General features: G+C 59.1%; 1 protein-coding gene across 4 annotated transcripts; it reads right to left on the bottom strand.

Annotated features, from left to right (window-relative positions):
* Window positions 1-2,941: 2,941 nt before the first annotated feature.
* On the bottom strand, window positions 2,942-23,141 carry DNAJB5 (DnaJ heat shock protein family (Hsp40) member B5). Of its 4 annotated transcripts, none has more exons than XM_053298971.1 (4): window positions 22,952-23,130; window positions 14,281-14,525; window positions 10,658-11,259; window positions 2,942-5,033 (listed from the first exon to the last, which is right to left on the bottom strand). In XM_053298971.1, exons 1-4 carry the CDS (start codon window positions 23,056-23,058, stop codon window positions 4,800-4,802), a joined length of 1,188 nt encoding a protein of 395 aa, XP_053154946.1. In that variant the 5' UTR covers window positions 23,059-23,130; the 3' UTR covers window positions 2,942-4,799. The 4 variants fall into 4 exon arrangements, with proteins under 4 accessions (XP_053154946.1, XP_053154948.1, XP_053154947.1 ...); XM_053298973.1 differs by lacking the exon at window positions 22,952-23,130 and adding an exon at window positions 22,190-22,446; XM_053298972.1 differs by lacking the exon at window positions 22,952-23,130 and adding an exon at window positions 20,743-21,076.
* Window positions 23,142-23,387: the final 246 nt, after the last annotated feature.

Below are 23,387 nucleotides of genomic sequence, written 5' to 3'. Positions count from 1 at the left end.
CAGAATGGATCAGGACCAGCCCAACTACACAAGCAACCCAAGAAAGCAATCAAGGCTGCAATCCTTTGCCCACTTCCTTGAGAGCAAACCTCCACTGAACACAGTGGCTTACTCCTGCGTAACATGCATGGGATGATGGGGCTGCCCAGGCAGACATGAAGCAGTGTGCAGTCCCCCAGTGCACCCCAGGACCCAAGCAGCATTTCAGAGGGTGCGGGAAAAGGAGTGGGGTGTCGTCAGCTGAGGTGCTCCCACCCTGGGGGTCTGGCCCTCCAGTGCTGATGCGGCCTGGTGCCTCTAGAGGTAGCCAGAAGTAGAAGACAGTGGAGGTTCCCTCAAGCACTTCATGGAGGACCATATTGTCCAGCAATACCCTTCCGCACAGCCAAGATCCTTTATCCGCCTTACTCACAAGGAAGCAAAGGTGCATTGTGAACTGAAGGGTTCCTCCAGTACTATCTGCCCCTTTTCTTGCTTCCTCCTCAGCGCCACTGAATGAATCGCTCCTTGGTCTCTCCTCTTTCTTCTGGGGGCCGATGTGCACCTCCGTGGCGGAGGCAGCCTGGCTGGGACTTCCTTTTCTAGCTGAGCAGTGCGGAAGAGGTCTTGTGCCGTTCCAGGAAGGCCCGGGATTGCATGTGGCACTCGAAGAGTGTGATCCTTTACACTCCTACGAGGGAGCAAGTCCTGTTGCACACAGTAGGACTTCCTTCTGAGCAAACATGTGTAGGCTTGTGCTGTACAAGTGTGATGGAAATGAACAGGACTCAGACCAGCATGCATGAAGAGAGACCTCCCTGCTGCGACCCACGGAGAGCCATGGGGCTGCTCCTCTGTGTGCCACCATCTGCGTGGAAGAGAGGCCTTCTCTGCAGGGCTCACAGGCAGGCAAGCCCGCACCGCTTGAGTATCTTCCAGGGGAAGGAGGGGAGCTTGCCTTGGGGGCTGGCTTTGGGGGCTGAGCTCCTGGAGAGTCTACCATCCACTGACAGATTAAAGTGCTGGAAGCTTTCCTAATTCCTTGAGAGGCAATCCCCAGTCAAGGCTGGGTGGGCAATCCATTTGTGAAGAGCCTTTCCCAGGAGCAAGGTGGGGCGGGCGCCAAACGAGTCCCAGCGGCTTCTCCTTCCCAGAGCGCCATCTGCTGCTGCTCCTCTCTCTCCCACCCCACATGCCTAGTGCAGGTTGAACGCAGCTCTACCTGACGAGTACCGGTGGGGCAGGTCAGGTGGAGTGGGGGAGAGAGGAAAGGCGGAGCTGCGAGGGGAGGCATCTGGGTGCCTCCTTCTCCCCCCGCCCATTAGAGTGAGCCTCTCCTGCAAGGGGGTTGGGCTGCGATCCCCCCCCCCACAGCAACCAGGAGAGAGACTCGTTCCCCTTTGGGGCCCTGTGGTGATGTGATTTCCAATTACTCTTCCTTTGAGGGGTTGAGCATGAGAAGCGGGATCTGGGAGGGATCGGGAGGGCGGGTCTCGGCCGACGGGGCCAAAGCGAGCAGAGCGCAGCGCACGGAGAGCGCACCCTGGCTTGGGCTTGACTGACGGTTCGCTCGGCTCCCGGGCGCGCGGGGGGAGAGGGCGGCATTGGCTTAAGAGACTGCGGACAACACAGGACTTTGGGTGCCCCCCGCCCCGCCCTCTCTGCCGCCTCCTCCTCCTGGACACAACAGGGCCCCCCCGCCGGGGCCAATGCGGCCCCGAAAGAGATGCGCCCCTCCCCGCCCTTCCCCCGTCCCGCCGCGGGTCTCCCTGGGCGGGGAGTGTCGTCGGGAAGCAAGCCGAGCGCGGGGCTGCTTTCCAGACAACAGGCCTGGAGCGGGGGGTCTCCTCCGCCGCGACGCCGCTGCCAGCCCGGCTCCGCGGGGGGCCTCCCGAGAGAGCAGCCGGGAAGTTGGAGCTGGGCGGCCGGGCGCCCGGGGGGGTCCCACCGCGCCCCGCCGCAGCCTGCCCGACACCCGCTCCTGCCCCGAGGAGCCCGCGGACGGCTCCCCCCCCCTCCTGGGGCGGCTGCTGCTGCTCTGGGCACGCGGAGCAGGACCCAGCTGAGCTGCTCCTGCTCCGCCAGCCACGGACGGCACCAGGAGGGCGCAGCAGAGCCCCGCTTGCTTCTTCCCCGCGGCGGCGGCGGCGGCGGCGGCAGAGTCTGGCCTTCCCCCTCAAGCGCTGCTGCCCCCAGGGGCTGAGAGGAGCGCCGCCGCCGGGCACGCAGCTGCCAGCCCCCGCCAGTGGGGGTGGCTACATTTTGCCACCCAGGGTCTTTTCTTTGGGGGTATGGGGCAGTATAGAAGTGTACTAAATAAAATAATAAGCATGGAAAAGGCGAATTAACATTCAGCTAAGCAGAGGAAGCTGCCTTGATCCAGGGATGGGCTCCTATCTAGCTCAGTCATTACACACGGACCACAGCACAGCAGCAGGGCTGGCCGGGGATTTTTTGACAAGCCCACCCTTCCTCAGCTGCACGCAGGGGGCTCCTAGAGCACAGCCAAGCAGGCCAGGACTCGGTGTGTTATGGAAGTCTCTGCCTGCCACCCCTGGTCGAAAGCATGCAGCACAGGCACCTTTGCCGACCCTAAGCAAGTCTGCAGCTGGCCCTAGGCCTGGATGGGAGACCAGCAGGTAGTCTTCCTTCCGTTGGGCAGGAAATGCAGAATGTAGTGAGCGTGTGTGGGGGCACACACACCATGGTGAGATGAAGTTCAGCAGTGCCAAGGAAGACTTCGAGAGGCAACTTCTCACAAATGAGGGGACTTGTCAAAAGGGAGAAGCAAGGCGGCTTCCTGCCAAAACGGAAGTTCCCTCCAAATCAGGCGGCCAAGAGGGCTCTGGTGCCCAGAAGCGGCGCCTGCTGCAAGGAGACACCCAGGCTCTTGCTGCAGACGTGCACAGCTCCCCCTCCGACACAGTCTCCTCACTTGCAACTCAAGGATCACACACCGCCATTATTTTTAAAATACTTTATTCTTTTTAAATATTATTAATACAGGACATTACAAAAGAGGAGGAAAGAAATACCAAAAAACGGCTATAAAAGCACTCGGGGTCTCCCTGAATCGGGAAAAACCCCAAAGGCGCTGCCACCTCCACGCCCAACGCTCCTCTGCCTCAGCAGCACAACCAGCCTCAAGAGTTTTTTTTGTATTTAAAACACACACATTGGAGGGGGCAAAAAGGCATTGTCATAACCGTAGGAACTGGTTGATCAGTTCAACACTGCTTTAAGAGTTTTAATCTTCTCCAAAAAATTGCACATTAAAAGGACTCTGTTAGATTCTGTACAGCTATACAGGAAGCGGCAGTGTGCTGTGTAGGCACGCAGCCCGTCCTCCTACAACAGATCGAAGAGAGTTAGCTCGGTGCCCGCTGCAAAGCCCAGCTGCAGTGAAGGCCGCTAGTCTCCCCGGACCCAGGAACAAGCGAAACAGCAGCGGGCCGAGAGGAACCCTCAGGCAGCCTCCCGCTTCAAGTCAGAATAAATACTTCCATTCAAACCCCAACGGAAAGTCGGGAATCCTGTGGACAAGAGATTTGGCACCACATTGTATTTCAGGGTGGCGAGACGGTTTCGGAACCTGATCAGAGTCATGCCCCCCACTAGCCTGTTATTTTCCCAGAGCTGTCCCTGCAAGCGGAGCAAGGCGCACCTGACCAAGGCATGAAACACTACTTTAAAACTTCCCCTCTAAAGTAGGGTGGGGTGTTTGTTTTTAAATGCAGCCTCTAAACACTCCATCACCCAAGCAGATCTGGCAACCTTCTTGCCCACCCTGGCCTAGCCCTTTTGGCTCTCTGAAAGAGATGCACCCACACACACTCACACACATTCAAGCACACACACACACACGGTCCTCCCTTGCCCCCAAGAACTTGCCAGCCCCTCCCTCCTGGACTCTGGCTCTGAACTTTAATGCCTAGATCCCCATCGTGCTGCTTCACACAGCAGAGGGGAGAGTTATCCCCCACCCCACCCCACCCCCAGAGAGAGGATGAACCACACTGGAAAACCCGAAGTGAAGAGCAAGAGACCATCCTGATGAGCTTTCTATTAATAATAAACACAGGAAGCATCCATTCAAAGAGGCCTGGCAAGGAGACCACGGACGCGGCTGGCTCTCCGCTCTGCCTCCGGCCTTGCAGGGGAGAAACAAGGGCTCGGCTTGCCAGCAGGCTCGGCAATCCCCAGGAGAGCAGCCTGGCCTGGCCGGGCTTTGCAGAGCCAAGATTGTCTGTGTGCTTCAAAACGAAGGCGGCCGAGGGAGGGAGGGAGAGAACCGGAGGTCTTCCGCTCCACACCGCGCAGGCTGGGCACCACCGGACACTGTGGCCCCGGGGCAGAACTGGCTCCGCTCCTGGAGAACAAGCCCGGGCTGCCGTTTTGACCCAGCCACCGAGAGGAGCAGCAGGAAGAGGCGGTGGTCCGAGCATCCGCAGGAGAGGCGCTGGAGTCCTATTTACAGCAGGCAGGGCGCCCCCCCCCCCCCGGATCCTCTCCCCGGCGTGACACAGGCAGTTCTGCACCAGCCAAACCCTGCACAGACGGCACTGCCGCCGAGTGAGAGAGAGAGCCAGCCCGCCCGCCCGCTCTGGGCTCACGCAAAGCAGGGAAGCCAGGCCCAAGGAGGAGCCACTCGCAGCCAGCCAGAGGGAGAGGAGCACACAAGCCAGGCCAGAGTCTCTGGGGGAAGGAGGGCAGCGCTTTGCAGCAGGGGGCCGGGCTCAGCCCCAGCCCCAGCCCCGTGCACCGCAGCCAGCACACACGCGTGAAGGAAGTATTGCTGCCTGGAGCGGGGCGGGGGGGCTCTAGGAGCAGGGCAGGTGTTGCTTGAGGATCTGCCGGGTCTGGGGGGCTATTCTGTCCGGGAAGCGGACTTTGAACTCGACAATCAAGTCTCCGCGCTGGGTGGGCACCTTGGGGAAAGGCAGCCCCTCGCCACGCAGCCTCTTCACAGTGCCGGGCTTGATGATGTCGTTGCAGGGCAGGGGGATGACGCGCCCGTCGACGGTGGGAATGTTCACGGTGCAGCCGCACAAGGCCTGCAAGACAGGAGGGGGGCAGAGGGAGCACATGAGACCAGCCCCAGCCGCCCGAAGGGTCCCGAGCCAGCCTCGTCCCAGCAACCCAGGCCAGGAGCCGGAGGAAGTTCAACATGGCAACCTCTTCCCAGAGGTTTCTGTCTGGTGCAAGGCCCTGGCTTGGCTCCTGCCGTCCCCAGGGAGGCAGAGACCTGGGACAAGCACCCGGCCCCAGAGACGGTGCCCTGCTCTGCAACGCAGCCTCCGCCCCTCACAGACCAGGGGAGCCGCAGCCGAGTCCTTGCAGGGCAGCAGCAGTGCTTAAATTTAGACGGGCTTCCGAGCCTAATCCCCAGCGAGATGACCCAAGCGGGAGGCGGCGGCGGCCTGCCAAGGGTTGCAGCGTCCCCTCAGCTGTTGTGTGCATCAACAGCCAACGGCCTCCAAAAGGTTATGAGAGCAGGAAGAGGAGAGGGAGCAACGGCCTTCACAGCCAAGCGCGAGGGCCTCCTTCCAGGAAGGGCCAGCTTCCCAGCAGCCGCCTCTTCTCCTGGCTCTGAGGAGGCCTGGCAGGGCAGCCACCAGGGCTCCCTCTCATTTGTCTCCTCTGTGTGAAGAATGAGTTTTGTGCTGGGCGGCAGCAGGATCAAGGCCGCGTGTGCGCACCGTGTGCATTCAGAGTGGGGCCCTCCCTGAGCGGGACCTAAAATGAACTGAGCGGACATCCAAACACATGTGGGCATGTGCACATGCGCACACCTGAGAGGGAACAGTGGCAGCCACACAGCACTCCGCTTGGAGTGCTCATTTACTTCAATTTTTCTATGCAGACGGCTATTTTATTTATGTACATTTCTATCCTGCTCTTCCTCCCAAGGAGCCCAGAAGCAGTGTACATGGCTATGTTTATCCTCACAACCACCCTGTGAGGCAGGCTAGGCCGAGAGATCCATGACTGGCCCAGAGTCACCCAGGGAGCTTCATGGCTGAAGGGGGATTTGAACTTGGGTCTTCCCGGTCCTAGTCCAACACTCTAACCACAGGGGTGGCCTCCTCAAGCCCACCCCCCAGGAGTGCAGGGCCTGCAGCCTCCCACAGCAGCCCCTGCCCAGGAAGGGCCCAGCAGCCGCCAGCACTTCTCCACGGGTGGGGGCTGGGAAGGCCCCTTCGCAGGGAGGCTGCAGGCAGACCAGCTGCAGCCAAGAGGCCGGACGTGCCAGTGCAGGGAGCTGCTTGGGGGCCCTCCGGCCCAGGGAGAACCCGGGGACTCTCCTAGCCCGCGCCCCCGGCTTAGCCCCCACCCACGCAGTCGACAGCCTCCCCCTCAGCAGCTCCTGCAGACCGGGGCGGGGAGGGGCCCAGAGGCAAGCGGCGGACCCCAGCCTCCCCACTACTCCCCAGCTTGCCAGAGAAAGCAGCAGGGTTGCACACTCGGCAGGTGCACCCAGGAAGAAGCCGAGGGCCTGAGCAGGCCACCAAGGGCCCTCCGGTCCAAGTCCGTCCCTCCCCCCGCAGCCCCCACTCCGTTTACCCCTCCCATGGCACGCGCAGGAGTCCTGTGCCTGCCGTCTTCAAGAGAAGCAGCAGGGAAGCTGCAAGAGGCGTCTGGAGGCAGGGGCCCCCAAGTAGCTGGGGGGGCACTCTCTGGGGTGCCTTAGGAAGCACCGCTGCCGGCTGGGAAAGCAGGCCAGATACAGGCCCAGCAGGGCTCCTGCCTGGAACCTTGCAGAGCCGCTACCAGTCTGGGCAGACAGTCCTGAGCCTCTGCCGAAGGGAGCTCCCTCTCTTCACAGGGACTCTGGATCCCACCCAGCACTTGACAGGGAGGTCAGCAGCGAGACCTCGGGGGGGGGGGGGGGGCTCATCAAGACCCCCGGCCCCTTTCAAGCAGCTGAAGCCTCCCTCGACCCACGAAAGGCTTGGGGGGGGGGTTCAAAGGGAAGGGCTTTTTATCTGCTGCCCCCCTCCTCCCAAGATCCCCCGAGAGGTCACCCCCACTCACGGCTCTTCACTCATTCGACCAGGCGCTAGTCTGAGCCTAACCACAAGTCATGTGCATGCCGTCAACAGGCCCGCCCGCCCGCCCGCCCGCCTCCCTCCCTGCGGCAGACGATTCCCACGCCACCCCACTGACCAGACCCAGGCTCGGCCTTGGCACTCCCAACAGGGAAGTGGCAGCGAGCCAGGCTGGTGGCCCTTCCGGCAAGAGCCCCACGCCGTGCCCTGGCATGCTGCTCCAACTCCTCTCACCTACAGAAAGGATGCCGGAGGAACAGAAGGTGGCAGGGGAAGGACGCCTGGAGCAGATGCCGAGCGACAGGCCACACCCGGCAGACCCCAGGCCAGCCGCGTGGAGCAAGGAGGCACAGTCGGGAGGAGCCCGGGACACTTGGAACGGATTGAGGGGGAGTCAGGAGCAGCTTTTCTAGCTCTTAGGGAGGCGCGGAGATCTTGGAACAGCCTCTCTTGAGCAGAACCCCACACACACACACACACACACACACCCCAACTAGAGAGGGATGTGCTGGTGGAAGATCTCTTCAAGCATCTAAACACTGAGGAGCTGCCTCGGTGGCTGCTTCAGCCCTGCCCCTGGTTCCAGCTCAAAGCCGTGTCTAGCAGCTAGTGAGGCCAGCCAACGTGAGTCTGCTCGGCTCCTCCTGCCCTCCATCCGAGGAGGACCGCTAGAAGAGGCAGACTCCCAAGGCCCCTTCTGCCATGTCCCGCCCCCACCCCAATGCCTTTTGCTTTGCTCAACATCCAGCCTGAGCGGGAGAGAAGCCTGCTGAAGATGGTGGGCCTGTTTGGTCGGCCCCAACACAGGTACTCGGATTGTAGCTTTGGGATTTCCTCCAGTGGACTGGCACAACTATGCATAGACGCATGCGCATGTCCTCCCCTCAGCTGGGCCAGCCCACTGGGCTCAGGAGGGCTTTTTTAGCCTATTTTCCTTAAGGAAAGTGAGCTTGAGGGCACAGAACCGGGCATTTTGTGTGTCCATGTGTCTGTCTGTGTCCCCCAATCAACTTTGCAATGCTTGGACCAATATGAACCAAACTGGACCCAGTTGTAGGGATACATATGGAAACCTCAATGGTGTAGTATGTGATGATGTCATCTGTCCCAATTTAAGATGGCAGGTGGATACACATTTGAGGTGCAAATGGGATAACCTGTGAGCCACCTATTTGAACCAAATTTGCTACAGGTATTGGGACACCTCAAAGGCAGAGTTGGTGATGTCATCATCTAACCCTAACCCCACGCGGCCCCGTTTGGGAGGGAGATTGGCCCGCACTGCGTTGGGCAGCATGGGCCAGAGCAACTCTCCCTGCCGCACAGTCAATGCACCGCGGGTCGATCTCTGTCCTAAAAGAGACCGAGTGGCCCCATTTGGGAGGGAGATCGATCGGCCCTGCTGTGTTGGCAGCGAGACCAGGAGCAGCGGTCCCTGCCTTTAAGGCAGGGAGAGTCACTCTGGCCGTGCTGCCAATGCAGTGCGGGCCGATTTTGGCTCCGAACGGGGCTGCATGGCCCCCGTTGGGACCAAAATAACGCCCCCACGTCTAATGTCAGATGCGGGGGCATGTCTGGGGCTGCGCTCGTGGGCCCTGATTGGTGGCGGCCCAGGTTCTTTGAGCCCGTTCATCCAATGGTGGCTCCACCCCTGGTTGTAGTCCAACCTCTTGATCCAAAGACCCAAGACTGGGAATCCCTCCCCTAGGGTGATCCATCACCTTCCCCTAACTTTATCAGAAGTCGGAGAGATGCTATGGATGGGTCTGGGCCTTTGCTATGCTGCTCCTCCAGGGAGCTCACCGGGGGGCCTTGGGCACCCCAGACCTTCGGCCTAACCTACAGAAAGGAGGACACTCCTAGCCACACAAGAGTCCATGTCTGTGCTGGGTAAGCACAATAGACTAGAGAAGCTGGTGAGCTGTACAAGCCAAGGGGCAAGATTGGCCGATGGCAACTTAACACACGAGAGTTGTGTAAAAGAAAAATGGACAAACTCCTTGTTTGCCTTGCCACAATTCCTGGTCCATGTGACATCCCAACTGGGTGCCAGTGGCATGTAGGGTGGGCAGGAAGGAGGGAAGCCCAGGCTCTGGGGTGCTCCAAGTGCATGGCGGGGGCACAGGTGCCTGCCGAGTGAAGGGTACTCACCCACCCCCCATTCTCCCTCTCTGTTCCCAAGATGTGTGCTCCAATGTGGTTTCAACCCCCCCACCCCACCCGCAGGGGATGTGCCCTGCCAAAGGGAAACCCAGCTGAGCCAAGAGGCCTGAAGTCACTTGAGATGTCCTTTGTTTTCTCCCAGGGCCTGCTCTCTGGGGGGAAACATGGGGAACCAGCAATCTTATCTTTTTCCTCCGTTCTCTCTGACCTTGCAGCGCCCAAACAAAGCAGCAAGGAAAGAAACATCTGAGATATTTGTGTCTGCTGATTCGGGGAAATGTAGCAGCCCCTTGGCTGCTTACAATGGAGGGACGAGGCTCTGCACCAGCAAGGCAGCTGGAAGAATACGAAGCTGCATTTCTCAAATCAGGCCATCGGTCCATCTAGCTCAGGACTGTCTACTCTGACTAGCAGCGGCACTCCAAGGTTTCAGGCAGGAAGGGGTCTTCCCCAGCCCTGCATGGAGATGCCGCCGGGGACTTTCTTCTGTGAGCAGAGGAAGTGCTCCGCCACTGAGCTGCCGCCCCCTCCACAGGCTCTGGGTTGTGTACAACAAATTTTAATTAAACGACATAAAAACACACACACACCATTTAAGACAGTGCTACACACAATATGAAAACAAAGCCAATTTAAAACCAATTAAAAATACTTAGAAACAATTTAGAAACCCTGGAAGGCCAGGCCAAACCAAGAAGTTTTTAGGGCTCTCTTAAAAGGTCGACAGTGAGCCTAAACTGCAGATTATCTGCCGGGAGGGCATTCCATAGGCCAGGAGCGGCTACAGAAAAGGCCTGGTTCCAAGTCGCCACCAGATGTACTCGTGGCAACTGGAGACGGACCTCTCCAGATGACCTCACCGTGCAATGGGGATCATACAGAAGAAGGCACGCTTTACGGTAGCCCGGACCCAAGCCGTTCAGAGCTTTAAAGGTAATAACCAGCACTTTGTGTTTCACCCGGAAACATATCGGCAGCCATTGCAACTGTTTTAAGACAGGCATAATACGGTCTCTCTAGGTTACCCCAGAGACCAGTCTGGCTGCCGCATTTGAACTGAAGTTTCTGAACTACATACAAAGGCAGCCCCACGTAGAGCGCATTGCAGTAGTCAAGCCTGGAGGTTACCAGCTGATGCACCACTGTTTTGAGGTCATCCTCTCCGAGGAATGGGCGCAGCTGTCGAATCAGCCGAAGCTGATAGAAAGCACTCCTGGCCATGGCCTCCACCTGAGATACCAGAGTGAGACCTGGATCCAAGAGCACTCGCAAGTTGCGTATCTGTTCCTTCTGGGGGAGTGTAACCCCATCCAGCTCCCTCCTTTGTGGAGGGAGAGACCACAGTGGCAACCAACAGCAAGGAAAAGGGGGCAGAACATGCCAGTGGCTGCCGCCAGCATGGCGCATTAAGAAGGCCAACCTACTGGGACCCTCCCCACACCCAGTGCCTTGAGCCGAGGGCCTACCTCTTTAAGACTGATCATGGCCGTGTAGATGATGTTTGTCCCATCCCGCCTGAAGTGAGCATGCTGCTTGTCCTTCAAGATGAAGACGATGTCAGCAGGGATGTTGTCTGGTGTGGCATCCCCTTCCTTGGGGAAGGTGATCTTGGTGCCCTCTTTCCAGCCACGCTTGATGACGATGTTCAAGATCTTATCCTCAGTCCGCAGCGTTCTTCCATCTGGGTTCAGCCGCCGGCGGGTGATCTTCATTCGCTTGGTAGCACCGTGGTAGATTTCTTCTAGCGAGACCTTTAGCTCATGGACCACCGGCGGATCCTGCACCTTCCGACGCATATGGATGGGCTCGGGGTGTCTCCGGTGCACCCCATTGATGCCATTGAATCCAAACCGACCAAAGGCGCTGAATGGATCATCACTGTCATCATCCACATCCATGTCCTCGTGGTCAAAGCCATTGAACACCCGAGAACGGCCACTGGTGAAGAAGATGTCAAAAGGGTTGGAGCCCCCGAAGAAAGAGGCAAAGGTGGCGTGAGGGTCCCCGTGGAAGGTGTAGTGGAAGGTGTTCCCTGAGCTGCCCGAGGAGCCACCACCCGTCTTCAGCCCTAAGAGAAGGAACCGGAACCATCAGTCAAGAGGCCCAGAAAAGAACTGCAGGGCAGAAACCAAGCACCCCGTTATGGAAAGCAAGTTGCTGCATCCCGAGATGCATAGGAAGTGCTCTGTTTGCACCCACGTGCAGTTCCAACCTGCAGGGTATCTGGGTCCATAGTGCAATACAAGACACACATCTATGCAAACTGTTAACAAGGCAGATGGGCAGATCCCTGAGGGACAACATGCATGTGGAAAGCGCACTCTCTAAACATGGTGTGAAGTTTAAAAGGTGGGTTCGAATGAAGAGGTCAACTAATTGGTGGTATTTAATGCTTTATCCTAACTATTCTGTTGCTGGCTGTTTTGTTGTAATTTTAATATATATTTTTGTAATTTTATAGTCTGGTAGTTAGTATACAGTTTCAGTTAAGAGGTATTTGTATTTTATTTGAGTCTTTACAGGCTCATGCCCTGACAGTCACCAGGACTGACTCTGCTTCTCGGTGATTAATAGCAGAGGCAAGATCCTACAGCCAAGCACTGGCCGATCCTCCCCCCATCCCAGCCCATTCCACCTGCCCTTCCTAGCTGCAGGGGAAGAGGAGGTCTCTGGCAGTGCCCAAAACCCTTCTGTGCAGCCCCCCCACCCACCCCACGGGCAATGCGTCTTCAAGCCTCCCTCCCAAACGGCCCAGGGCTCTGGGGCACGAGGAGCAGCACTCTTCACACTTTGTGCTGGGACCCCAAGGAAAGGGCCCGGAGCGGCTCCCCTCTCAACTCCACGGTTCAGCACAAGGCCAGACGGTCAATGGACTGCACCAGAGAAAGAGGGAGGTCGGGTTTTGCAAGGCGTTTCTGGCAGCCCACACACTTGTGGAGGGTGCCACCCTCACTGAGATCTCACAGAGATCTCCCACAGCATAGGAGAAGGAGTGTCTGACGCACTGAACTGTCAGGAACAAGTGCAGGGGAGGGGCATGGGGGCTACTACCCATGAGAGGACGACTGGAATGGCTGGGTCCTGCTCATGCGAGGAATATAACCAGTTGCCTAGTTGAGAGCCTGGAAGGAACTTAGGCTGGATCCGATTGGACAGAGAGCCCAGGAGGATGGTGGTTGGCTTCCCCCGCCAGAGTGCAGCTTGGCTCCCTGGCTCGAGTCACACACAGCCATTTGCCTGGCAGCTCACCTGCCCACTGCGGGAGGGAGCGTATGAGCCCCTGTGGGTGTGTTCTGGGTTGGCTAGTCCTGCCCGAGTCAGACAGGTGCAGCAGGCAGTCTTTGTGCCCTTCCCAATCTACGGACCAGGGCCCTCCTCACCCCCAGCAGGGACATCAACCCTAAGAATGGCCTCTTTGCCAGAGGAGCAAGTGGTGGGGCAAGTGATTGGAGGCAGAGCCCAGGAAGGCGGCAGCAGTGCCCAAGACGGACTGAGCCAGGCCAGGAGTCTCGGGGGCCCAGGGAGCAGCCGGCCTGCAGCTGCAAAAGGCTCCCAAGTGCAGACTCCTTGACGGCTCCTGCTTTGCAAGCAGAAACGGCAGCCAAGGGGGCTCCTTCGCCTCCCGGGGGCGGGGGGGGGACAGAGTTGCTGCTGCCTCACCCCCGGCCTTTCAGCAGCCAGAGCTCTCGCCTCAACCTGCAGGGCCCAAGTGGGCTGCAACTTCCTCCCCACTCCCTGGCCATTTCCTCTTGCAGTGTAAGCCCATCGCTCTCTCCAACTGAGCCTGGACATTTTCCAAGAAGCACTCCGATTCCCCCCAGGAAAGAAAACTGCAGCTTTTGGCAGCAATTTTGTCTTGTCAGGCACAACTGTGACACGGTTACGTGGCCCAGTCACAGCCAAGAGAGAGAGGACAGCACATCTGGCTGAGCGCAATTGTGTCTGGGGGCCACAGCAGCAGCCAGCAGCTACTGCTGGTTCCTCAAACGTTTCCCCAAGAAGTACGCAACCTTCCCTAACCCCAACACCACTGGCTGTGCTCAGAGCTTTTGCCCTCCAGTACTTTTTCTTTTTGTTAAGGTTTCTAGCCTTTACAGGGCGTGATGAAATGGGAAAAGGGGGGCATGCAGGAAAGTGGGGCCAGTACAGGTAGCATGCCTCTTAAAAAAATCAGACGGTGGCAAAGAGGGAGAGGGGCCACAGAAGGCTTCTCGCAGGGAAGGGGTTTGGCATTTGTGTCCGTACACCCCACCGCAATATCCACGTCCCCTGCCAATTCTTCTCAGCTCCACCCCACCATCTCCCAATTAGTTGAAGGCTAAATAAAAGTAAAAACCAGTATCTGGATTACAAAACTGGCACAATGTATCCAGGTCAAAGAATTTGCATTTTCTGGACCAGGATCTGGATGCACAAGGCTGGCCAGTCCACTGGAGGCCGATACCCCAGATCTGCTCAGCTAGTCCTGGACTGATTCACACCACTGCTATTCCCAACTCCCTTCCTCCTCCCTGGCAAAAGAGGGTTGCAGAACCTGCCGTGCACCCTGCCAACAGCCTGGGCTTGCTTATGAAACAAGGAGCTATTACTAAAATTGGGAAAGGCTCTGAAACACACACACACACACACACACACACAGAGCAGAAGCATGTACTGAAAAGGAAGCAGAGAAGCCACAGGAGGCACGAGCCAAGACTCAGCCATGCCACAGGGAAGGAGTTTTCACCCACAGCTCCTCCTGCTCAGCCCAGCCCCGAAGGAGCCCCACCCTCTCCATGAGGGCATTAAAACGGTCTTTTTCTAGGTAACCAGCTGAGAACCAGGCTGGATCTAGTCCTCCCCACTCCAGCCTCGAGAACAGTTTCTCCCTCCCCAGACGCATGCCTTGCAGTGTTTCACACAGAGAAAAAGAGTCAAGGAACGCTCACTAGAACAACAACAGGCCAAAGACCAAGTTGAGGCGTTAGATCTGTGTGGGTCTGCAACTGGGCAGGAAGAGGTGGTGAGCCAGAAGCCAGAGCTGGGCTTCCCCCGGCCAAACGGCAAGATGCCTGCAGAGTGCCTGGGAAGAGTCCCCACTCCCCCTTACCTTCCTCCCCATATTGGTCATAGACGGCCCGTTTCTTGGGGTCACTCAGCACATCGTAGGCCTCTGCGATTTCCTTGAACTTCTCCTCAGCGTTGGGATCCTTGTTCTTATCAGGATGATACTTCAAGGCCATCTTCCGGTAGGCTTTCTTGACCTCATCTTCGTTGGCCCCCGACTGGATCCCCAGGGCCTTGTAGTAATCCTTCCCCATGGTGGAGACGGCCCCAGCTGCAGACTCTTTATTCCTGAGAGAAGGAAGAGGGAGGTCTGAGAGGTGGGTGCCCCGGGATGCAAGCAGCAAGCTTTCTGGAAGGAGAACCCTCCGCCTGGACTCCCCACCCCAGAACTCGAGGCACCGTGAGTTCAGGTTGCTGCCAGCAAGCAAACTCCAGCCGGGGCTACCGAGAGGTAAACAGCATTCCCCACACCGGAGCCGAGATGCAGGAAACCTTCTATGATTCTGGAAAGCACAGCCCCCACCGTGGTCGCGGGGGGGGGGAGGATTTTAAAAAGGCTCACTCACCCTTCCTCTGCAAGATTAACGGGGGCAGAGTGCAGAGCAAAAGCCAGCTGTGCTGTTATTTGGAGGGCCCCACGTGATGCTGTAACCAGAGAGGGAGGCTGCCTCCTCGGTCTACAAATAGGTGTGCGGCGGGGAAGGTGTCTTGGGAAAGAGCTGGCAACCCCCAGACTGGACAGAGGAACAGCAACTGCTCCAACGACGTTTACCACAACACACCCCCAAGCACCAGCTAGGAAGAGCCCCCTTCCCACTGGCTCCTATTCAGCCCTCTGGAGGGGGAACTCCCTCCCCCCCCCGCCTCGACTGAGGTTGCAAGAGGGCAGGTGCCAGGCCTCTGAAACAAGCCCTCATGACGGCAGAGGTTAATTCGCGACATTTCCCCGGGCCCCTTTGTCCTCCCCTTCTGCAGATTGCCTTAGAAGAACTTCTCAAACAATACAGTGCTGGGAGTTCACATGGGGACACATCCCCACCATGTACCAGCGGGAAGATGGCAGAGGATGGAGCTGTCAGACAGAGACATCTTGCGATGGTGGGAGGTTATTTTTAAAGCGCTTGCTAGCCCGGCTGAAACTAGACAGTGTCTGCAATTCCCCGAGAAAAGCTGCAGCAGGCTGGGAACACAGAAGGGGCCCATGGGCAGATCCAGGGAGGGCAGCTGGAAGCAAAGCACTGCCGCACACTCCCCAAGGGCAAGTGAGATGCGAGGCAGGCCGCATCTCTTCTCCCACCGAGGCAGACCATCGAGTTCCGTATTGCCTACACTGACCGTCCCTTCCTAGCCCGACCCGGTGATGCTGCCACGGACTTTTGTGTGCAAAGCAGAGGCCAATGAACTACGACCCCCCCCCACCCCCGTGCCCAGCCTAGCTCTGCCCCACTGCTCTCCAAGGACTCTGGCAGGGTGACCTTGACCAGCCTGTCACCAGAGACCTCTGCATGTGTGTCAGCACCAAGAGATGTGCTGCGTGTGCCTCAAACGCCATTTTTTACCCCCAGAACCAGTCCCCGCCTTTCCATTCTCATTTTGCAAACAGGACATGGACAGCAGCGTGTCTAAGTGGCTCATGGGTAAGAGAGCCCTGTCACCCGAGAGGGAAGAGCACACACACACTTTCCCCAGTAGAAACACTTCCACCCTGGCCTCTTGATCGTGGCCCTGAAAGCTTACACCAACTTCCAAAAGAGAGCCTGTGAAAATGTGTGTGTTGCCTTGCGGGACTCCAGAACGGGAAGCACTACAGTCCGGGATACCTTCTCCCCGCCCATTCCGTCTCTTGTTGCCAACTCCATGCACTGTTGAGTCCTTCCTTCCGCACAAAGTCTGCCTTACCTAGGTCTTGCTCAGGTAACCTCAGAGTTTATGTGCAAACCTCTAGCCATCTCAAAAGCTCTCCCAATTGCCCCCAAAGCCACCAATAATCATTCTCTCCATCTTTGCCTCTGAGAAATAATAAGCAACAGAATTCACAAGCGAGATCAGAAACTGTCCACGAGATCTTTATTATAAACATCTCTGTCCTGCCTTTTTCATTTAACTAAAACACCAAGGCATCAAACAGCACAAACTAGCTGCAAAAACCATACCAAGGAGCACAGAAACACAGACATCGTATCAGGTCAAACACCATCAGAGCAGCTCCAAAAATGGAAGAACTAAGCAGAAATTAGACAACAGAGCTATTCAAGGCCTGGCCTGATGGAACAGGAAGACTTTTGCCGGGCTGCAGGTGGCCCCAAAGAAGGGGCAAGGCATGGCGCGGCACCCTAGGGCAGGCTTGGCAAATCCCAGGTGCCAGGGAGCCATGGCACCTAGACATTTAACCCTGGAACCTAAACTGGGCTCTTCAGTGGCAGAGTTATTTAATGAAGTCTTCACGGGTCCCAGGCAGCCCTCTTTCTGTTCCAAGCATGCTACTTGCAGCACATGGGATCAAGAGAAGCCCATTTACCACCCTCTCCGCATTGCCCATCACGAAGTCCAGTAATTTTGCCAGCGTTCACTCCTGAGAAGCAGCCTGCAGGCCAACCTCCCAATCAGCTGCTGTGCCAATCCAAAGCCCAGCCCCTCTGCCAGCTATTTTAGAGACCTTAGTGTCCTTGTAGAGTTTTTTTTAATTATTACTATTTATATACCACCTTTCATTAAAAACAATCTCAAGGCGGTCTACAAGAGTTTAAAAAACATACAATAAAATGACAATAAAAATATTAAGCTGAAAATATAAAAACAAACCAAATTTAAAATCTATAAAAAATACAAGCATAAAAACTATACATAGGTAAAAACACATAGAAGCAGCAATAAAAACACTCATGTAAAAGCCTGGATAAAAAGCCAAGATTTAACACGCTTTCTAAAAACTGTGATGGAGTCCGAGGAGCAAATGGCCACCGGGAGAGCATTCCAGAGTCTGGGGGCAGCAACAGAGAAGGCCCTGTCCCATGTGCACGACAGCCGAGCCTCCCTCATTGTCGGCACCCGGAGCAGAGCCCCCTCAGATGACCTCGTCAAGTGGGCAGCAACCCTTGGGAGCAGGCGGTCCCTCAGGTATCCCGGGCCCAAACCGTTAAGGGCTTTAAAGGTCAAAACCAGCACCTTGAATTGGACCCAGAAACAAACTGGCAGCCAGTGCAGCTCTTTCAGAATGGGGGTGATGTGCTCCCATTGGGCAGCTCTGGATAAAACCCTAGCTGCCGCGTTTTGCCCCAGCGGCAGTTTCCGGATATTCTTCACATTTGAAAGCCTCTGGCTGATTTTGCCAAAAAGAGTGGGATAGAAGAGTTTCCGCGTGGAGAGGCAGAGGCTGCTTGCAAGCCTTCCGCATCACTCAGGGGTCCACAACGGGGTGGCTGCTGGTCAAACACGCCCAGCTGCCTTCCCTTCCGGCATGGCCCAAGTGCTCCAGAGGCCAGCAACACCAAGATGCCGAGGCCGGGATTGCTACGGCTGTCCACTTCTCCTGCTCCAAGGCTGGGAAGGAGGCCGGGAGGGGTGCTCCTCACGCTCACCAGATGGTGGCGCCACATCTGTTTTGGCCCCAAGGGCAGCCAACCAGGTAGCCAGAGGAGGTTCCCAAGCATGGCCACCACATCCATGCATTTGGCCCAGGAACTGAGCCATCTTGCTGGAGTTCACACACAGCAGCAGCAGCAGCAGGGTCCCCTCTCACAGGGATCCCCAGATGTTGTTGACTACAGCTCCCAGAATCCTCAGCCAAAGGCCACTGCAGCTGGGGATGCTGGGAGTTGTAGTAGCAAACAACATCTGGGAATCCCTGTGAGAGGGAACCGTGAAGCCAATCCCCACTTCCCCCAGCCCTGGTCCTGGTCCTGCCTGCCGGCTGTTCTCAACCCATCCAGCCTCCTCCTCCCCCCCCCCCAATTCCTCTAGGTTTCTGTAGCCTCTCTGGGCTTACCAGGCATTTGTTAAAGGGCCAAGGATTTTCAAGCAACTTCTCAGCCTCCAAGGCTCGCTCCTTTCTGTCTCACCGCACAGGATACAGCCGGCCCTCCTCATCTAGACAGGCCCAAACCTGTATCTCCTTCAGGGCTATTCCTCCAGCTCACCTGACCTTCAAAGTACCCTGAGCAAGGCGTGGGGGGGGGGGGAGTGTCCCTTCCCAAGGCTCCTCTTCAATCACATATTGCACGATGGACCTCTGTCACCTCCACGGCCCAGATGACCCAGGATGGGCTGGACCATCCCAGCACTGCTGGGGAGGGAGGGAGGGAGGGCACTGTTATTCCCTCGAGGCCCACAGAGTGCTGGCCACCCGGAGCAGGCCAACGCCCCGCCCCGCCCCCACCCCGAGCCACACGGTTCCTCTCCCTTTTTGGAGGAGCCTGGCCCAAAGCTCTGAAGAGGAGCCTTGAGCCATCAGGGAGAGGAGAGCTGCGGAGTGGGCTGCCTCTGGCTTTGGAGCCGGTTACCAGATGCAAGTCCCCACGATGCTCTGGAGCAGCCGCTGGAGAAGAACTGGGCCACTTTGTTTCCAGGGAGGGGTCCGCGTGCGCACACCACCAGCACAGTCTTGCTGGCTGCAGAGCCCCTCCCTCCCTTCTGCCACCCAGCCAGGCAGGTGGAAGCCAGCCGTGGGTGCCCCCCCGCCAGATGCTGACACATAGCCACATCCAGAGCAGCCCTTGAGTCAACTCAGCCCGCTGCTCCTGGGGAGGCGTCTTCGTGCAGCTCTGAAGAAGGGAGGGAGGCGAGAGCGCAGGCACCCCAGTGAGTGAGCGTTGCTGACACAGAAGCAGCAGCAGCAGCAATGCCCTGTGCTAATTAGTGAGATCAGTAGCTGGAAATAAGTATCCAGCGGGGGGGGGGGCAGCAGGAACCGGCACCTCAGCCCCACCCACGCTTGGGTGGCACAGTGGGAGGGCTACTGTTGGGCACGGAGGGGCCAGCAGGCACAGCAGCCTACAGGAGGTGGGCTTAAAGGCCAGGCTGCTTCATCCCTAGGGCCTGCAGTCAGTTCTGGAGCATGCCAAACCAGTAACCACAACCCCTAGAAGGGGCTGAGCTCCGTAGCAGAGACCTACCCAAGGACTGACTGACGGGGAGTTCAGCTGCTGGCCGGATCCCACAATGTAGCTGTGCCCGCCACACAACCAGAAGGGTAACCTTCCGGATGGGAATAGGCTGCCCCACCAACAGGGGGCAGCGAAGGAGCACTGGTGTGAGGGGCAGGAGAGGGGCAGGCAAGCAAGCCACGGAGCCTGATGGGTCCCACCCTTAGCCAAAGTGGTGCTGTCAGTAGGGACTGTATCTCCCCGAGATCCGCTTGGTGGTCCTTCCTGGCCAACAAATCTTAGCCCCCGTCTTGGAACTCTCCCTAAAGGACACCCAGTGGCAGGAGAGCCCTAAAGAGCCAGACCCCACTCCGGCTGCAGAAGCCCTGCTGCCAAGCCAGCAGCCACTGGCCATCTCTTTGCCACCAGGCTACTCGGCTCCCTGCTTGCCCCGGCAGCGGCCCCTCTCTCCACTGCCCTGGGGGCTACAGGAACGCCAGCCCTGGCTGGCGGGCTGCCTCACAGGGGACTCCAGGAGGGCCCAGCCGCACAAGCCTCTCCAAGCATTTCTGACGGGGACCCCGGAGCAGGGAACACAGCACCCCGGCCCATCCTGCAGCCCTTGGTCTGAGCAAGCTGCTGCAGAAGAAATGGGAAAGGGGGTGAGGGAGGGGGAGAGATCCCCCCAGCCCAGCTAATCAGCCACCCTTCCTTGCTCCATCTCAGCTCCTTGCACAGAACAGCAAGTGGAGGCTCTGACAGCAGAAGAAGGGAGAAGAGATTCTCCCCGAGAGAGAGCGGGGGCTGCCTGACGTCAGACTGCAGGGAACGCTGCCAAGGCTTGTAGGTCACACTGCAGCCTGGCCATCCTCTTGGAGCAGCACCCCACACAGACTTTGGTAGAACACGACACTGTCCTCAGATCAACTCCCCTCCCACACACCTGGAGCCAGCTCTACATTTTCACCAGAGTGACACACTTTGGGGAATCTCTCAGCCACAGAACCATTTTTTTTAAAGGGAGAACCAAAAGCCATTTCTCCCCTTAGCGGCATCAGCACCCTCTATGGAGAAACCCACACGAAGCAGAAGGCTTCTACTGGAGCTCCTGCCGGAAACCCTCTGAGAGGCTTAGGAACTGCAGGGGGCACTGAGCACCCTCCAGCCTAAGCAACAAGCCCCTCCACAGCACAGGTGGATTCCAAGCCACACACGGGGGCAGAGCCAGAGCTAGGGCAGGAAGGTGTCAACATTCCCGACTGCTGCCATGAGGCACAGGTGCCCGTGCATCTCAGACTTCCAACTCATCACACAGCCAAGGATGTCAGAGACTGCTCAGGAGACAAAAATGGATGCCGGCAAACGACCATCACCCAACATGGCACACACGGACAAGCGAGGGAGAGGGAGGCACAGCCACTTACCGGAACTTCACAAAGACATTCATGGCCCAAGTGCTAATTTTTAAAGGCTCTAGCTTGATTCTGAACATGGCTCCGGCAGGTCCAACCTTCCAAATACACTGGCAAGAGATGCCCAACCCTTGCCCGAGACAAAGGCAGCGGCAGCACCAGAACGCGAGCACAAGCCAGCCCGGTTTTAACAGTGCCGCCGAGGAAGGGCGCTGGACACAACCCCCACCCCAGTTCCAGGGCCAGCTATTGGGGAGGAGAGGGAGAGGCGCCCTGGGCAAAGAGAAAGCAGGGACCGGCGGCGCATCAGACAGCCTCCCAGAGACCTTCCCTTTGTGCGAATCCCGCTGCCCCCTCCCTGCCACAGAAAATACTCAATGAAATCACTCGACAGCCAGGATTCCTCTTCCAATTGGTTTCCTGCCGCCAGCTCAGGTTGAATAGCAGGTCTTGGTTCGCACCGGCAGGTGCCCCAGTCACAGCGCCCAATGAGCAAGGAGTGGGGGTTGCCCTTCCATTCACCCCAGACAAACCCAGCCTCAGGAAAGCTGGTCGGGAAATGGGGCAGGGAAACCAGGCAGCTAATACAGAACCCCCCACACAGGACGGCCTGTTGATGCGCTCCCTCCAAGTGAGAAGGGAGGAGCAGAAGAGGACAGAGCCCAGAGTCCAGCTGGAGAAGGAGCAACTTGCTCTCTTCAGGGAACTGGCAGCAGGCCATTGCCTTTCGAGGTTGGGAGAGGGAGAAGGGAGAGCAGAGGGGGATCCCATCCCTGCAGCACCTCTGCCGCCACCGCTGCCTAGCATGCCAGGAACGGATCCAGGAATGGATCTTCCAGCAACCTGTCCCGGCTGGACAGGGGAGGATTCCTCCTGCCGGACACTTCAGCACCCACCCCACCGCCCTCTCCCCCCCGCAGCGCTGGTCATTACCAGAAGCACCGGCCTCTCCCGGGCTAGCCGCCCCACACGAGGCAGCCAGCCCGGCCCCCTCCGGGGCTGTCCTTCGGGCATGGCAAGCAGGGCGACTACCCCGGCCCCGCTCTTTGATCCCCCATTAGAGTTAGCGGGAAGGGCGCCGGCACCCCGGCAGGGCTCTCTACGGACAGCCCGGTCCCCTCCAAGCGCACCAGGCAGGTCAGCTCCCCGCGCCGTCCGTCCGGCGCCCGCTCGCCTAGGGAGCAGCAGGGAGAGGAGAGCTGCCGGCCCGGGTCCGAGAGGCTCCCGCAGGCAGCTGCTCGCAGGGCGAAGCCCCCTCTCTGCCCTCCTCCGACCCTCAGCCCGGAGGGGAGACCCAGCCGCTTCCGCCGGCCCCGCTTGCCCTGCCCCGGCGGCGGCGCCCGAGCCGAGCCCCCCGCCCCAGGGGCTCCACCAGCCCTGCCCGGGCACGCGCCGCCCCGCCGGGGAGAGAACAAAGCCCCAGGGAAGCTTCTCCACGCAGCCGGCCGGCCCGCTCTACCTCTCCACGCGGCTCCAGAAGAGCAGGATGGCGGGCATGGCGGCGGCGGCGAGTCCCGGACCGAGGCGCTGCTCCAAGCCCAAGTTTGGGCAAAGCGTGGCGAGAGGCGGCGGCAGCGGAGGGGCGCACACGCAGGCAGCCAGGAATGCCGAGCCCGTCAGCCCAGCCCGTCCCCCGGCGGCGGCAGCAGCAGCAGCAGAAGTGGCACTGCCAGGCGGCGGAGCCCGAGGCTGCTGCTGCTGCTGCTGCTCCTCGCCCGCCCGCCCCCCCGCTCTGATTCAGCCGCCGCCTCCTCACGCCCACCACCACCACCACCATCCTCATCATCACCACCACCAGCCCCCTCCTCGTCCTCCTCGCCCCGCGCTGGGGGGAGGAGAGGGAGGAGCAGTTGCTGCTGCCGCCCCCGCCCCAGGGAGGGGCTGGCGAGGCCTGGGGACCCCCCCCCCCGACGCCACCGCGCAGCAGCAGGGGGGGCAGACTCCTCCCCTCGCGGGGGGCTGGAGGGGCGCCGCTCAGCAAGCCCCCCGCGGGGCGGGACCTCCAGCCTGAGCCTCCCCCCCCCCGCAGGCCCGCCCGGGGAGGGGAGCCCCGCTGCCCTCTCGCTCTGCCCCACTGGGAGGGGGCACACCCAGGCCCCTCCACCGGGCTCGGGGGTGAGGCTGAGCGGGCCCCCATCCCCGCTGAGCGCCGGGGAGCCCTCGACCCTTCCCGGCCGGGCGCCGCTCCTCCGCCCCCGGCCCGGCCCGGCCCGCCACTCACCGCAGCCGCCGCCGCCTCGTCTCCCTCCTCGGTCCCTCCGCCGGGGCAACTGGCATGCCCAGGGGCCCGCCCCTGCCTAGCAACGGCGCCCCCCGCCCCGCCCTCATCCCCCTATTGGTCAGGGGCGATGCCCATCTCGCAAAGGCACCGTTCTCGGGAGAGAGCGGGCGGGAGGGCGCCCTAGGACCTGCCCACCGACCGTCCCCTTCGGCTCGGCCCCCGCCCCTCCGCATCCCCGCCCACTCTGCTCACTGTCCATTGGCCACGTCGCCTGTCAGTCAGTCCCATTCTCCGCTGTCATTGGTTTCTAGGCGACGGAGCCGGAGACACAGAGGCCGCCCCGCCCTCTGCCACGCGCGGGCGCGGCTGGCACTCGCCGCTGATTGGCTGCCACCGCACGTGCCTTCCAAAAGAAAACCCGCGGGAGCCTTCTGGA

Source organism: Hemicordylus capensis, chromosome 2 (genome assembly GCF_027244095.1).
Source record: "Hemicordylus capensis ecotype Gifberg chromosome 2, rHemCap1.1.pri, whole genome shotgun sequence".
Lineage (NCBI taxonomy): Eukaryota > Metazoa > Chordata > Lepidosauria > Squamata > Cordylidae > Hemicordylus > Hemicordylus capensis.
This window is presented reverse-complemented; position numbering and strand designations above follow the sequence as displayed.